The following is a 14587-nucleotide window of genomic DNA, read 5'->3' as shown; positions in this document are numbered from 1 at the left end:
CTGGGACCCTCAAACCCCTGCCACCTGGCAATGAGACTAGCAATGCAATGCAAGAATCAGCAAGCATTAGGAAGCTTGGCTCAGCGGGAAGAGATCCACCGTGCACTTTTCGTGCTCGTAAAAGCCCTGCAGTCTGCCCTGAGCCTCTTGCCCATGTTTGTTGCATTGTGTCTGGCCTCCCAAACAGGAAGTAACGGGCAATGACATAATCACCAATTACTTCCAGAGGTACTTTCAGTAGGTGGACCATGCAAAGTGGTACAGTGGGGGACAAATGTTAAGAAACACTGGTATCAGGGGATTCTTTTCAAACAGAAGGTATTGAAAATAAATTGATGCTAGTTTCAAGTAATGTCTGTCAAAGTCAGTGAATATGTAACAAGTTACTTATACCAAATAATAGAATTTATGGTATATATTCTGGTTACAGTTATGCCACTGGGAATAAGTAAGTATAACTGGATCAAGTTAAGGTTAGACGAACTAGAAAGATATTGGTGGGGACTGGCTCCTTTGTCATACAAAAGACCATTAAATCAACACATAAAAATGAGCAGCAGTGTTACTGAAGCTTTTCTTCAGTGTAGGTACTACCACTGTATGAGAAGTGTGTTTTACCTATCAATATAAGTGAGACCATCCAGGATGTTTTTCCCTCCAATCATAATTTATTTTGATTTTTAAAATATAGTCCTATTATATACTCTTTATAATCCCACAGCAATCATATTACAACATTTTGTTTGAAAAAGATAGAGACTGGTGGGCAAAAGTCCATTTTGACCAATGAGAAACTAACATATTCTGTTTAGGTGGCTTTGGTCATATTGTGGAAAAGGAATGTTATATTTGCTTTTACTCTTCCGAGGAAGGGATCAGGAAGATTCTCATTATCTGGGGAAAAGTGTTTCCATTCCATCAGCTGTGACATGGAGACGGTCTTTTTGGAAACCTTTTTGGATTTCCTGTTGCTTTGGCCAAGCTGACAGTCTTGTTCAACAGAAAGGTTTTCGGCAGGAGCTGAAAGAAAGAATGAGCAACAGCAGGGATGAGGCTGAAGTTCAGTTACAGAGTACCTCTTTTGCATGTAGAAAGTCCCAGGTTCAATTCTGCGGCATCTCTAAGTAGCGCTGGGAAAGGCCCCCATCTGAATCCCTGAAGAGTTGCTTTCAGTGACTGCAGACAATACTGACCTAGGTGAACCAATAGTCTCCTGTTCATATATGTTTAATTGTCAAAGTAAGTATTCTGGACAAAGACCAATATAAAAATTCAGAAGAAGAGAGGCAAGACAATGAAAAAGAATTCCTTCTTTCTCCATCTATGCAGAATTTGTGTAGAATCAAGCACATTTGAGCATGATTCTCTGTTGCACACAGCACAGCCCGCACTTACTCTGGACACTTTATATTTATTATATATACACATATAATTACATATATAAACTATATTAATATTAATAATATTAAGCCATTTCAGTCCAACACTGCATAGACACAAAAGGGATCATATATAAACTATATTAATAATATTAAGCCATTTCAGTCAAACACTGCATAGACGCAAAAGGGATCATATATAAACTATATTAATAATATTAAGCCATTTCAGTCAAACACTGCATAGACGCATAGATCCTGTGGGCTGGGCAGAAATGGGATAATAATTATTAATTATATCATTATGATGATATATGTGTGAACATTTATATTTTAAAGAATCCCTAGGAATCCACATACAGTATTGGATAAAACATGTAACTGGAATTAGTAAGCAACAATCATTATGGGCACACTCCCACTGCATTTAAGCACTTGAAAACTTATTAATTTCACTGGGAGAGTTACACAGTCTTAAATTGCTTAAGGGCCCAATCCTAAACTAGGGCAATGCTGTCGGCCAGTGCACTGCCCTAGCAACAGCTGTTGTGCAAGTGCTGTAAGGCATGCTGCCACTGCTGGTAAGCCTGCAGTGCCGGTGCAGAAGCCAGCGCCAGTTGATGCTGAGCCTCAGAGCCAGGAAGACATGCCATGGGAACTTCGGCCAGTAAGTGTTCCCGCCAGCTGGCAGTGAGGCTTGTAGGAGTGGGGGAAGGCAATGGGAGGGTGGAACTGGGCAAAGGGAGGGCAGATCAAGGGGTAGATCAGGCCCAGTGGCAGAGTCTGCTGCCAAATCCAATGTCCCTTCCTGAAATGCCAACACAGGTGCCTTTGAGTCTGAGCCCGCTAAATAGCAGGCGCAGCTCCGAAAAGACCCACTGCTGACCAGAGAGCTCGACAATGGGTAAGGGAACAACCATTCCCTTACCTCAAGGAGACTCCGGTGGCTGCCCTGGCCCCACTGGACACAGCAGCGACCATTTCAGTGCCAGTGGGCACCACCAGGGCATAGAATTGGGCTGCCCATGTGCCTGGATTGTGCCCTGTGATTATTATAAAAATTAGGTTAAATCATTGTACAAAAGGTATAGTTGAAAGGCCTCATAAAGAGGGAATTTGTTCTTCCATAAGTAAACATGCCCATTAAACTAAATGCAATTTAAATCTACCAATCATCGCTTCTCCAAATGAGACACAAATTTAAAAGTGCCATTACATCTGAATTGCCTATCATGTTTAACAGGATCCAGAAACACAAGAAAAATAAAACTTACCCAGATTATCACCCTTTCCCATACATTTACATTCCAGCAAATCATGGGTAACACAGTTGGAATCTTCATGCAATACAAAGAGATTTCTAAGTTCTTCAACAGAAAAACGGATGTGTTCAGATCCTTTGGAAAAGTCTACAACTGTCCCAGAGAGACCCTGCTTACTGATCTGCCTCTGATAGATTTTCTCTTCTATTGTTCCTGTATCAAAGAAAACACATACACAAGTTCAGTTCTGGAAACACTGATATGAAATGCAACACTAGCCAAAAGACAAAAATACTTTCTGGTTCTCTGCATCGGGGCGACTCAACCATGAGGCCACCTGAAGTGTTGGTGTGGAGTGGCACCCTTAGAGTAGTGGCAAAATGGATGAGTCCTCTGTCCATCTGTTCACTACCCTCTCCACCCAGCCAATCCTCTTCCAATATGCTGTGAACAAGTTGGAAGAGGATCGCATCAGGGACAGCCTCCTTCTCCTGCCAGTGTTGCTGAAGGAAGAAGTGGGGGAGGGAAGGTGCCACAGCTCCAAATCACTTCTCCCTGCCTACTTGGCGCGTACAAACAAGTTGAAACTTTCCCTGTACTTACGAAGATTGTTGCATGCAGCCACCCCTTTTCTGTTTGCCATGACCACCCTGCACCTGTTCATTTCAATCAGATGCATGGACTGAGGAGGTTGCATCGTGCACACTCTGTAAGTAAAGGGACAGGGTGGCAGTCCACCCACTTATTCACCCACTCACATTCCATAAGAGGGGTGGTGTGGGTGCGCATGAGCCAAGGCAGCAATGGGCGGCGGATTCAGATGGAACGCGCCGCCTGTTTGCAATAAATGGCTCCTTGCAAAATTGTTGGTATCAAATTTGAACAGCATTTTACAATCATAATTTGAAAAACCTGTAGTTAGCAGTCTGTAGATATGCACCGTGCGCTTCTGCCCATCTCTCCACACCCTGGCCATTGCCTAAAAGACAGAGAAGTGTTATGTTGCTGTACACTATTTGTCATTTCAATCTGCTCCTTTACTGTTATTTTTAAAATTGTTTTAATGGTTTTTAAGGTTTCTATTTTAATATTTGACTCTGGTGTTCTATCTTTATGTTTCCGTTTGTTGTACACCGCTTTGGGTTTTTAGAAAAGTGATCTAGAAAACAAAGTTAGCCATCTTCCTTGAAAGTCCAATTTACTGGCAGCAAGAAATAAGCTTTGTTAAGTTTTAGAGAGCTCTTACAGTACCATCTATTTTGGAATGACAATGCTTACATATGGATATGCCAAGATGGTAAAAATAATAAACTATATGGTAAGAGAAGGAAGACAAACATGCAAAAAAAAATTACAGAAAACTGGCCTTTATCTATTCCCTGCAGGTCCTCCGAGGTGCTCGCAGCAAAGTCCAGCAGACTGCCAGGAGATGTGCTAACGACTACTGGCTCCAGCTCTGTTCCGAGATTCAGATAGCAGCTGACACGGGCAACATCAAGGGGATGTATGATGGTATCAAGCAGGCCCTAGGTCCAACACAGAAGAAAATTGCCCCTCTGAAGTCTGCAACAGGCGAGGTCATCCAGGATCGGGCGCAGCAGATGGAACGCTGGGTGCAGCACTACTCTGAGCTATATTCCAGAGAAAATGTAGTCACCGAAGAAGCGCTGAACAACATTGAGTGCCTGCCTGTGCTGGAGGAGCTTGACAGTGAACCAACCCTAGAAGAACTTCACGTGGCCCTGGACTCCCTTGCCTTTGGCAAGGCACCTGGAAAAGACAGCATCCCTGCTGAAGTCCTAAAGTGCTGCAAAGAGATCATCATCACTGAGCTGCATGAAATCCTTTGTCTCTGCTGGAGAGAAGGTGGAGTACCTCAAGACATGAGGGATGCAAACATCATCACGCTGTACAAGAACAAAGGTGACAGGGGTGACTGCAACAACTACCGTGGCATCTCTCTCCTTAGCGTTGTAGGAAAGTTGTTTGCCTGAGTTGCACTAAAGAGGCTCCAGGTACTTGCAGAGAGCGTTTATCCAGAATCACAGTGTGGATTCCGAGCCAACAGGTCCACCACTGATATGGTATTCTCCCTTAGACAACTGCAGGAGAAATGCAGGGAACAACGACAGCCACTCTTTATAGCCTTCATAGATCTTACGAAGGCTTTCGACCTGGTCAGCAGGGATGGCCTCTTCAAGATTCTCCCCAAGATTGGATGTCCACCCAGGCTCCTCAGCATCATCAGATCCTTCCACAAGGACATGAAGGGCACTGTTGTCTTTGATGGCTCCACATCACACCCCTTTGACATCCGAAGCGGCATGAAGCAGGGCTGTGTTCTTGCACCAACCTTGTTAGGGATCTTCTTCGCTGTCCTGCTGAAGCAGGCCTTTGGAACTACAACAGAAGGCAACTATCTCCGGACCAGATCAAATGGAAAGCTCTTCAACCTCTCCAGACTGAGAGCAAAGTCCAAAGTCCAGCTGAAATGTCTGCGTGACTTCCTCTTTGCCGACGATGCAGCTATCACTACCCACTCTGCCAAAGATCTCCAGCAGCTCATGGATCGTTTTAGCAAGGCCTGCCAAGATTTTGGACTGACAATCAGCCTGAAGAAAACACAGGTCATGGTTCAGGATGTGGACTTACCTCCCTGCATTACAATCTCTGCGCATGAACTGGAGGTTGTCCATGACTTTGTGTACCTTGGCTCAACGATCTCCGACACTCTTTCTCTCGATACCGAGCTAAACAAACGCATCGGTAAAGCAGCTACCACGTTTTCCAGACTCACAAAGAGAGTCTGGTCCAACAAGAAGCTGACGGAACATACCAAGATCCAGGTCTACAGAGCTTGCGTCCTGAGTACACTTCTGTACTGCAGCGAGTCATGGACTCTTCACTCACAACAGGAGAGGAAACTGAATGCTTTCCACATGCGCTGCCTCCAACGTATTCTCGGCATCACCTGGCAGGACAAAGTTCCAAACAACACAGTCCTGGAACGTGCTGGAATCCCTAGCATGTATGCACTACTGAAACAGAGACGCCTGCGTTGGCTCGGTCATGTCGTGAGAATGGATGATGGCCGGATCCCAAAGGATCTCCTCTATGGAGAACTCGCGCAAGGAAAGCGCCCTACAGGTAGACCACAGCTGCGATACAAGGACATCTGCAAGAGGGATCTGAAGGCCTTAGGAGTGGACCTCAACAAGTGGGAAACCCTGGCCTCTGAGCGGTCCGCTTGGAGGCAGGCTGTGCAACATGGCCTTTCCCAGTTTGAAGAGACACTTGGCCAACAGTCTGAGGCTAAGAGGCAAAGAAGGAAGGCCCATAGCCAGGGAGACAGGCCAGGGACAGACTGCACTTGCTCCCAGTGTGGAAGGGATTGTCACTCCCGAATCGGCCTTTTCAGCCACACTAGACGCTGTTCCAGAACCACCTTTCAGAGCGCGATACCATAGTCTTTCGAGACTGAAGGTTGCCAACTAGTACTAGCTAGCAATTTAAATCATATATATCTTCAGACATATATCTAAAATCATTATAGTGTCAAGATAGAGGAAAGTTTACCTTGAGAAAATAGAAATTGCGAACTTAAATATTGTACATAATGTGTATCAGATGGTAGTATTTTATTTTAATTAAAAGAGAAAATTAATTTCATTTATTCATTCACAGAGAGAGAGAGAGAGAGAGAGAGAGAGAGAACTACCGTATTTTTCGCTCCATAAGACACACCTGACCATAAGACGCACCTAGTTTTTAGAGGAAGAAAACGGGGGGGGGGGGAGTGCATCTTATGGAGTGAAAAATACGGTATCCACGGAAATCATATCATTTTGAACCGGGTGGCGGGAAGGCTGAGGGGTTTTGTTCTCCGCCAGGCGCCTCCCCCCCTCCCGATGGTGAAGCAGCAGAGCCGGGAGCAGGGCATCACCCTGTGGGGCAGCGCCGAGATCGTGGCTGCGTTCTTCCGTGAGTGGATGGGGCGGGGGTCTGAAGAAGTGCCGGGCCAGGCTGGAGCAGGCGGCACTGCTCCCCTCCAGGACGCTGCAACACCCGCGGTGCAGAGGCAGGTCCCGCCCCGGAGAAGCTGCGGTGCCGGCCGTGGGAACGCAGAGGCGGTGGGGAGGCAGGGAGGCAGGACCCGGTCCATGCAGAAGTGCCACAACTGCCTGCCAAGGAGGCTCTCCTGCCCCTGAGAACGCCTGCAGCATTGCAGTATTCGCTCCATAAGACGCACACACTTCCCCCCCACTTTTTTGGGGGGAAAAAGTGCGTCTTATGGAGCGAAAAATACGGTATGTGTTCTTGGGGGCTCAAGCATGCCCAGTGATAATTATGATATCTTTGCATTTTTTTCTTTTTTAATGTTCCCTTGGTTGAAGCCCCCTCAGCTTCAGTTTGCTATTGGGGCTTGCTGTTTGAGAAACAGACGGTCAAAATCCATCCTTGAGTGTGCAAGATTCAGTTACAGTTTTCTGGATCCCAGTCAATATCTGCTGACAACAATTACACTGGTTTACTGCCTTTCCCTGCTGCTGGCACTATTAGTATCCATGTGATTCTACTTGATGTTATCTGCTTAAATCCACTGAAAGCAACCAGGTGTATTAGACAAGTGTCATTGCCAGCATGATCATAGGACACTGAAGTTCCAAAGGTCAAAGAACAAGTAAGGATTCAGCAGGCAACGTTTGTCTATGAAAAGAAGAAGGTAATTCTGGGTACCCAAGAGGGTGCTGGGGTTTGTGTTTCTCAATGAGCAATCCATCCTGCAAACCATGCCACAAATAGCTATTGATGCCTATTAATCATAATGGCTACGTGGAACTTTCATGGTCAGAACCTGCAAGACACTAAATACTAGTTTAATGGTAGCCCTTGCTCATAGCCCTTGCGTTTATCCAGAATCACAGTGCGGATTCCGAGCCAAGAGGTCCACCACTGATATGGTATTCTCCCTTAGACAACTGCAGGAGAAATGCAGGGAACAACGACAGCCACTCTTTATAGCCTTCATAGATCTCACGAAGGCCTTTGACCTGGTAAGCAGGGATGGCCTTTTCAAGATTCTCCCCAAGATTGGATGTCCACCCAGGCTCCTCAGCATCATCAGATCCTTCCACAAGGACATGAAGGGCACTGTTGTCTTCGATGGCTCCACATCAGATCCCTTTGACATCCGAAGCGGCGTGAAGCAGGGCTGTGTTCTTGCACCAACCTTGTTTGGGATTTTCTTCGCTGTTCTGCTGAAGCATGCCTTTGGAACTGCAACAGAAGGCATCTATCTGCGGACCAGATCAGATGGAAAGCTCTTCAACCTCTCCAGACTGAGAGCAAAGTCCAAAGTCCAGCTGAAATGTCTGCGTGACGTCCTCTTTGCCGACGATGCAGCTGTCACTACCCACTCTGCCAAAGATCTCCAGCAGCTCATGGATCATTTTAGCAAGGCCTGCCAAGATTTTGGACTGATGATCAGCCTGAAGAAAACACAGGTCATGGTTCAGGATGTGGACTCACCTCCCTGCATTACAATCTCTGCACATGAACTGGAGGTTGTCCATGACTTTGTATACCTTGGCTCAACGATCTCCGACACTCTTTCTCTCGATACCGAGCTAAACAAACGTATCGGTAAAGCAGCTACCACGTTTTCCAGACTCACAAAGAGAGTCTGGTCCAACAAGAAGCTGACGGAACATACCAAGATCCAGGTCTACAGAGCTTGCGTCCTGAGTACACTTCTGTACTGCAGCGAGTCATAGACTCTTCACTCACAACAGGAGAGGAAACTGAATGCTTTCCACATTCACTGCCTCCGACGCATTCTCGGCATCACCTGGCAGGACAAAGTTCCAAACAACACAGTCCTGGAACGTGCTGGAATCCCTAGCATGTACACACTGCTGAAACAGAGAGGCCTGCGTTGGCTTGGTCATGTCGTGAGAATGGGCGATGGCCGGATCCCAAAGGATCTCCTCTATGGAGAACTCGTGCAAGGAAAGCACCCTACAGGTAGACCACAGCTGAGATACAAGGACATCTGCAAGAGGGATCTGAAGGCCTTAGGAGTGGACCTCAACAAGTGGGAAACCCTGGCCTCTGAGCGGCCCGCTTGGAGGCAGGCTGTGCAGCATGGCCTTTCCCAGTTTGAAGAGATACTTGGCCAACAGTCTGAGGCTAAGAGGCAAAGAAGGGAGGCCCATAGCCAGGGAGACAGACCAGGGACAGACTGCACTTGCTCCCAGTGTGGAAGGGATTGTCACTCCCGAATCGGCCTTTTCAGCCACACTAGACGCTGTTCCAGAAGCACCTTTCAGAGCGCGATACCATAGTCTTTCGAGACTGAAGGTTGCCAAGTTAAGTTGCTCATAGACCTCTCAGAGAGATAGCGGTGAAAAGAATTCTAAAATCAATGGTCTCATCCAAGAGAGAAGGGTTCTCTTTAAGTCCTTAACAAATCACTATTGAAACTGATGGGATTTATGAAAGCAGTTTGTGATATGGTACTGGGGTTTCCATAAAGAAAAAAGAGAGAGAATAAAAAATTACACAGGACTTGCCCAACCCAAAATAATTCTTTGGATTCCAGTCCAAAAAAATTAAAGGCAGGACTAATTTTGCCATATAGAAATCTAACGATACCATATGAGAAGCCTATAATATCTCATGAAATTAACAATGGGAGGGAACAACATAGTTCAAAACATGGTAACTGCAATAAGAATTGGTCATGTTTTAGATTATTAGCTGCCTGCATACACTGGTGTACCTGGAGGGGGGCAAAATGCTAAGTTTCTTCAGGCACCTGGCCACTGGTATAAAGCAGCCCCTTCTCCTCGCCTTCAGAGCCAGTTGCGGCTGCAAAACCAAGCTCCCTCCCTCTGAAGTACAGTTAGTTTAGCATTTTGCCCTCCTCCAGGAATGCCAATGCCTGCATAAATCAGTTATAACTTCATCCTTTCCTGCAACCAGCTTGAATTGGCTATACCCAGTTAAAAAGGGGGGTGGCTCACATGACAATAAAAATAAAATCAGTCACAGAATGACAACACACAAACATATTTAAAAAGTATATAGATCCAGGAAGAAAAACATAAAACAAAACAATTTTTGAGGAGAGAGAACAGATTGGTATAAACTTAAGTCCCAAACACTAAACGGAGCAGAAATGTTTTCAGCTGCCAGATTCATCTTTAGCAAAGTTTTCACATTGCCCAGGGCATAGACCTGCATATAAAATGGCAGCCTCTGATCAGAATGAATCTTTGAACAAAGGCTTTGTATTCTTAAGGGACTTCAGCAACATTTGAACAAACGACTCGCGCTAAAGACATTTTTCAGTCCAGATTTAAAGAATTGCAGCAAACCTGAATGTCAGTAGCTGGATTCCAGTCAATATCATATAGGATTAAACGGGATGCTCCAACAAGGTTCAGGCCGACACCACCAGCCTTTGAGCTCAGCAGAAAAATAAAAAAGGGGCAGAATTTACTATTAAAGCCATCGACAATCTGTTGCCTCTGGGAGACAGGAGTGTTGCCATCAAGCCTTGTATAGGAATATCCATAACGTTTGCACATCTCTTGTAGTATATTCAGTGTCTGGGTGTAATTAGATATCACCACGACTCTATCAATCAAGAAGACAAAGCATTTGTTACTGGCTAATAAAGTTCTTCCATGTTGCCTGACAGTAAACTTCCAAAAATCTAACAATGAATCATCCCACCAGTCTGCATCAAGAGCTTTATAAGAATGTACGACTCGTAGGAAGGCACCTCATACTGAGTCAGATCTTTGGTCCATCTTGCTCAGTATTGCCAGCATGGACTGCCCTCTGGAGTTTCAGGTGGGAATGTCGCCCTGCCCTATATGGAGATGCCAGGGTTTGAACCTGGAATTTTCTGCATGCAGTGCTCCACCCCTGAACTATAACCCCTCCCTTAAGTTTGGAGTTAAAAGAAATCTAAGAACAAACACAGCTGCTGTTACTACTAGTAATATCAGTCGTCGTCATCATCATCATCATCAGGGAGCTGAACCAAATCTGCATCCCAGAAAGCAGTTCAGAGCGGGTTCTACAGTGAACTGGAACCCAAACATCAAATTTCTTGGTTGGCTCAACCTCAATCAGAATTAAAAAGCAGTATCTGTCTCGAAGCAAAACTGGTTCAAACATCAGGAATTCAGGATTCAATAGTACAGTTACATTGTTGTTTGTGCTTTGTGTGCAAAAATGTTTTTTTTTTCAAAAATTAAAAAACAGGTGAGCAATACATTCAGAATCACAAATGAGTTTGACGTTGTTCTGCATGAAATGCATGGTTGAAAGTGGTTGAAAGCATCTGAATCACTTTTCAAAGCCAGAGGCGTTAAAAAAAATACTGATGAACCCAAATTGGAACTGAACTCAAATCTGTCATGCTTCAACTCCCTGATGATTGTGATGATGATTCCAGAGATTCTGTGTGTTCTCACCACTCAATTTAATACCAAAGCGCAATAACCAGTATAGTTTCATACAGATCACTCTTGGGTCACCCTATATTCCATATTCTCTTTAGTAACTTGGGGAGGAATGTAGGTGCATGCTGAAGAACTATGCAGTCAACAGGAAATTAGGAAGCAGCAATATGAACAAGAACCAAAAAGAGATGATGGACAAATCGGACAGGACAGTCCCTGGACAGTCCTCCACAAACAGGACTAGATCAGGGCATCATGGATGCAAGCCTCCAGTATCATGAATCTACCAAGGCAGAAAGAGTAACGGCTACATTTAATTGTGGTGAGGGCTGTTTCTGGGATAGTGAAAAAAGAGAAAAGTCTTTGAATAAATTGGTACTTCTTCTCCATAGCAATGCAATTCCAAAACACAAAAGATGTATGACAAGGTGCCTGGACAATATGATGATGAAGCATGCTTCAAATCAAAGCGTGGAGACTATTTTATAAAATGATGATTCTGCCATTCCTGAATAGATATTTCTAGAAATCATTCCATCTATAAGGCCACACACTGAATAGGCAATGCAGTTCTTATGAATGTACAGTTACAGCATAGAACGAATGATAAACATTATCCCAAGAAACAGCTTGGTGACAGCTGTTAAGAAGCAGAGGTGCTAATAAAATGCAGAAGGTTTTTTCCAGACATTTACTCATGAAAAATAGCTGCAAGCTGCTAAATGCTTTTCAAAGCAAGGCCACACTGAGAAGGGCAGAAAGCTCACTGCAAACACAATTAGGTAGGAAAGAGCATGCAGATAAGTAGAAATGCTGTAAAGCTGTTTTTATGAAACAGTTTTCAAAAGCAGAACATATTAAGAAATACTGCCAGAACTACTGACTTCGTAGTCAGGTAGTGTTGACCGCTACCTTCCTGCAAAAACCTCAGGACAGCATACATGGTGCGTGTGTGTGTGGCTGGAAGGGTGCTTGTGTATGCAAATGAACACGTGTGTCCCCATCTCATTTATCCACACAACAACCTTGTGAAGTTGGTTAGGTGGGGAGAAGGAAAGACTGGTTCATTTAGATATGCTCTATGTGGTGAAGGGGAGGGGCTGATGTAGCTCTTTCTCCATGCAAAGCAAGCACAGGTCACTGGGTTATGCCAGTGGAGGGAAAGTGGCTTAAGCAAGCAAAAAGCAAGTCAAAAGCCATCACGATTTTTTTCCTACCTTTCTGAAGGGCTTTGTTCAGAAATTGCTCCCAGCATCTGTGTCAGCACCTTCAGTTTCCCGGAGTCAGCCTCAGTTGGGGTATACTCTTGAGGAAAAATACTAAGCAAACCCTCAAAGATATTCAGTTTCTCTTCTTCATCACAACTGGGATCACATTCTTTCTCCTATTCAATAAAGGGATTTTGAAATGTGAAACATTTTAGCAAGGGCTGTCCGAAGGATAAAACCAATCCACTCGAAATTAGTGACCCCCCAATGAAGGCTTTAATAAAGATATCACCTGAAGGCCAATCTCACATTACAAGCTCTGAAGTAAAATACAGACGAGTCAGCCATTCTGCAAGGACTGCTGCCAAGAAATGCAGCTGCATGACAGGCAAAAGTCAATAGGTGAGCCTTTTGCTGGCAGAAGATTCAATGATGGTGGAAGTAGCACCTGTTAATTTATGGCTGCAATGCAGCTGATAAAGGCACAGAGCCTCTTGTCCATCTCTGCAAGGGTACTCCTTTCTGACTTTGCAGCTGTACAGTAAATTGCCCCTTGGCAATTACAGAGCTACTGTGCAAACTGGTGTGAGTGACCTCTCCCCTTCTTTTTCACCAATATCCTGCTTAGAGGCACAGCTACAGGGGAGGATGGCATGGTAAGTATTGCAGACGCTGCAATGCACTATGTAAGCAGCCCCTCCCACTTTCCACTGAAGCCATTCTGGGTAGTGACGGCAAAGCACAGAGCACTCTTGCATGTTGCTGTCGATGCCTAGAATGGCTGCGATGGCAAGTGGGAGGGTCAGCTTACACGGCGCGTTGTGGTGTCTACAGTACTTACTGCGCTTTCATTCATTTCTTCACGACATTCATTTCAGACTGCACACCCACACTGGACATATTGCCAGGTGTGAGTCACAAGAGATTTTGCATGATCATGGCCCCCATGCAGTACAAGGCCCAGAAGCTGGATATATATAGTCCAGAAGCTTGATCTGTACTATATCAATCCTCTATCACAGAATCAGTGAGACTACTCACCCAATCAGTGTCCCCTATAAGTGAATGCTTGTCATTCATTCCTCTGGGGAGAGGTCAAGCACTGCACTTGAGGATACTGTAGCAATGAATGCAAATCCTAACATGTATATTTTAAAATAAAAAAATCAATTCTTAAATTACAGATTTTTCTCTCAAAAGGACTGTCTACGAATCTGTGTTTAAGCAAAACAACATATACAAACCTTTATTGCTTTGAAGAGAAGGCAGGGATGGTTGCAAAGTTTTTTCAAAGCTCCAATACATACTAAATGGGGGCTGTTTTCCAGACTGCCTTGTAAGCAAGATTGAACAACCTGAGAGCTCAGCAGTCTTCGATAGAGATCAAGCTGCAATGCTGAAGGACGGCAGAAAAGGATGCTCTCCTTTTTAGGAGGGAGGAATGTGTTTATGATTTCTTGGGTTCTTCTAAGAATAAAGAGTCCAGTCAGGTGGGTGAGCTCTGCTGCCCTTTTGTCTCCTAGTTCAATTTCTTCCTAAGAGAATGAAATGCGCAATCACAGATCACAAACATGATAGCAAGCCAGGGATGGTCAGGGATAGCAAGCTGGCATAGCTATGCACTCAATCAGTGCCCCCTTCGCTTTCTCCTATATGTCACCCTATGGGAAAAAAAATCAAGCACTGTGTCTCAGGACGCTGTTGCACTAAATGTGAATCCTACCATCTGCTCCTGATACCAGGTAGCCCAACCCACATTAACCAGGATCCTGAAAATATGAACATCTATGAGAATATGCAGCTGCCTTATTCTGAATCAGACTACTGGTCCATTTAGGCAAGTATCATCGACTCTGATTGGAAGCAGCACCCCAGGATTCTCAGACAGGAATCAGTCCCAGCTGGAAATGCCAGAGACAGAATCTGGGCCTTTTTGCACGCAAAACATGTGCTCTGCCACAGTTATGACCCCTCCCCACCCATCCTATAGGGGACATCATCTCACTCTATGCAGAGATGCTCTCTCTACTCGCCATCATAATAATGGGCATTTTGCTAGTTTTCGGTATTACTGAGCAGCTGCAGTCACTAAATAGTTAAGACCAAACAAAGGTATTTGCATTTTGAAAATTCCACATTCCTAAAGCTGTTTAAATCAACTTATAGAAAATGAAAGGTGAGCACAAACAGCTCCCCAAGATCTGTATGGTAGCATCCAGATTGACTGCAGTGTTATTCATTTTTCTACTCTGTTCAGTCAG

General features: G+C 44.7%; 1 protein-coding gene across 1 annotated transcript in view; it reads right to left on the bottom strand.

The window, feature by feature from the left end:
- Positions 1–710: 710 nt before the first annotated feature.
- The window catches only part of RAD54B (RAD54 homolog B), a 56036-nt gene continuing 42159 nt past the window's right edge, over positions 711–14587 (bottom strand). The window contains exons 10-15 of the mRNA XM_066624925.1: positions 13571–13861; positions 12336–12502; positions 10021–10282; positions 3554–3620; positions 2654–2854; positions 711–1020 (exon numbers count right to left, since the gene is read on the bottom strand). Of these exons, the coding sequence (XP_066481022.1) occupies positions 809–1020; positions 2654–2854; positions 3554–3620; positions 10021–10282; positions 12336–12502; positions 13571–13861 (1200 nt within the window). The 3' untranslated portion in view covers positions 711–808. The remainder of the gene's footprint in view (positions 1021–2653; positions 2855–3553; positions 3621–10020; positions 10283–12335; positions 12503–13570; positions 13862–14587) is intronic.

This window comes from Tiliqua scincoides, chromosome 4 (genome assembly GCF_035046505.1).
Source record: "Tiliqua scincoides isolate rTilSci1 chromosome 4, rTilSci1.hap2, whole genome shotgun sequence".
In the NCBI taxonomy this organism is placed as follows: Eukaryota; Metazoa; Chordata; class Lepidosauria; order Squamata; family Scincidae; genus Tiliqua; species Tiliqua scincoides.
Note: the sequence above shows the minus strand (reverse complement) of the source record. Positions and strands in the feature narration are given on the sequence as shown.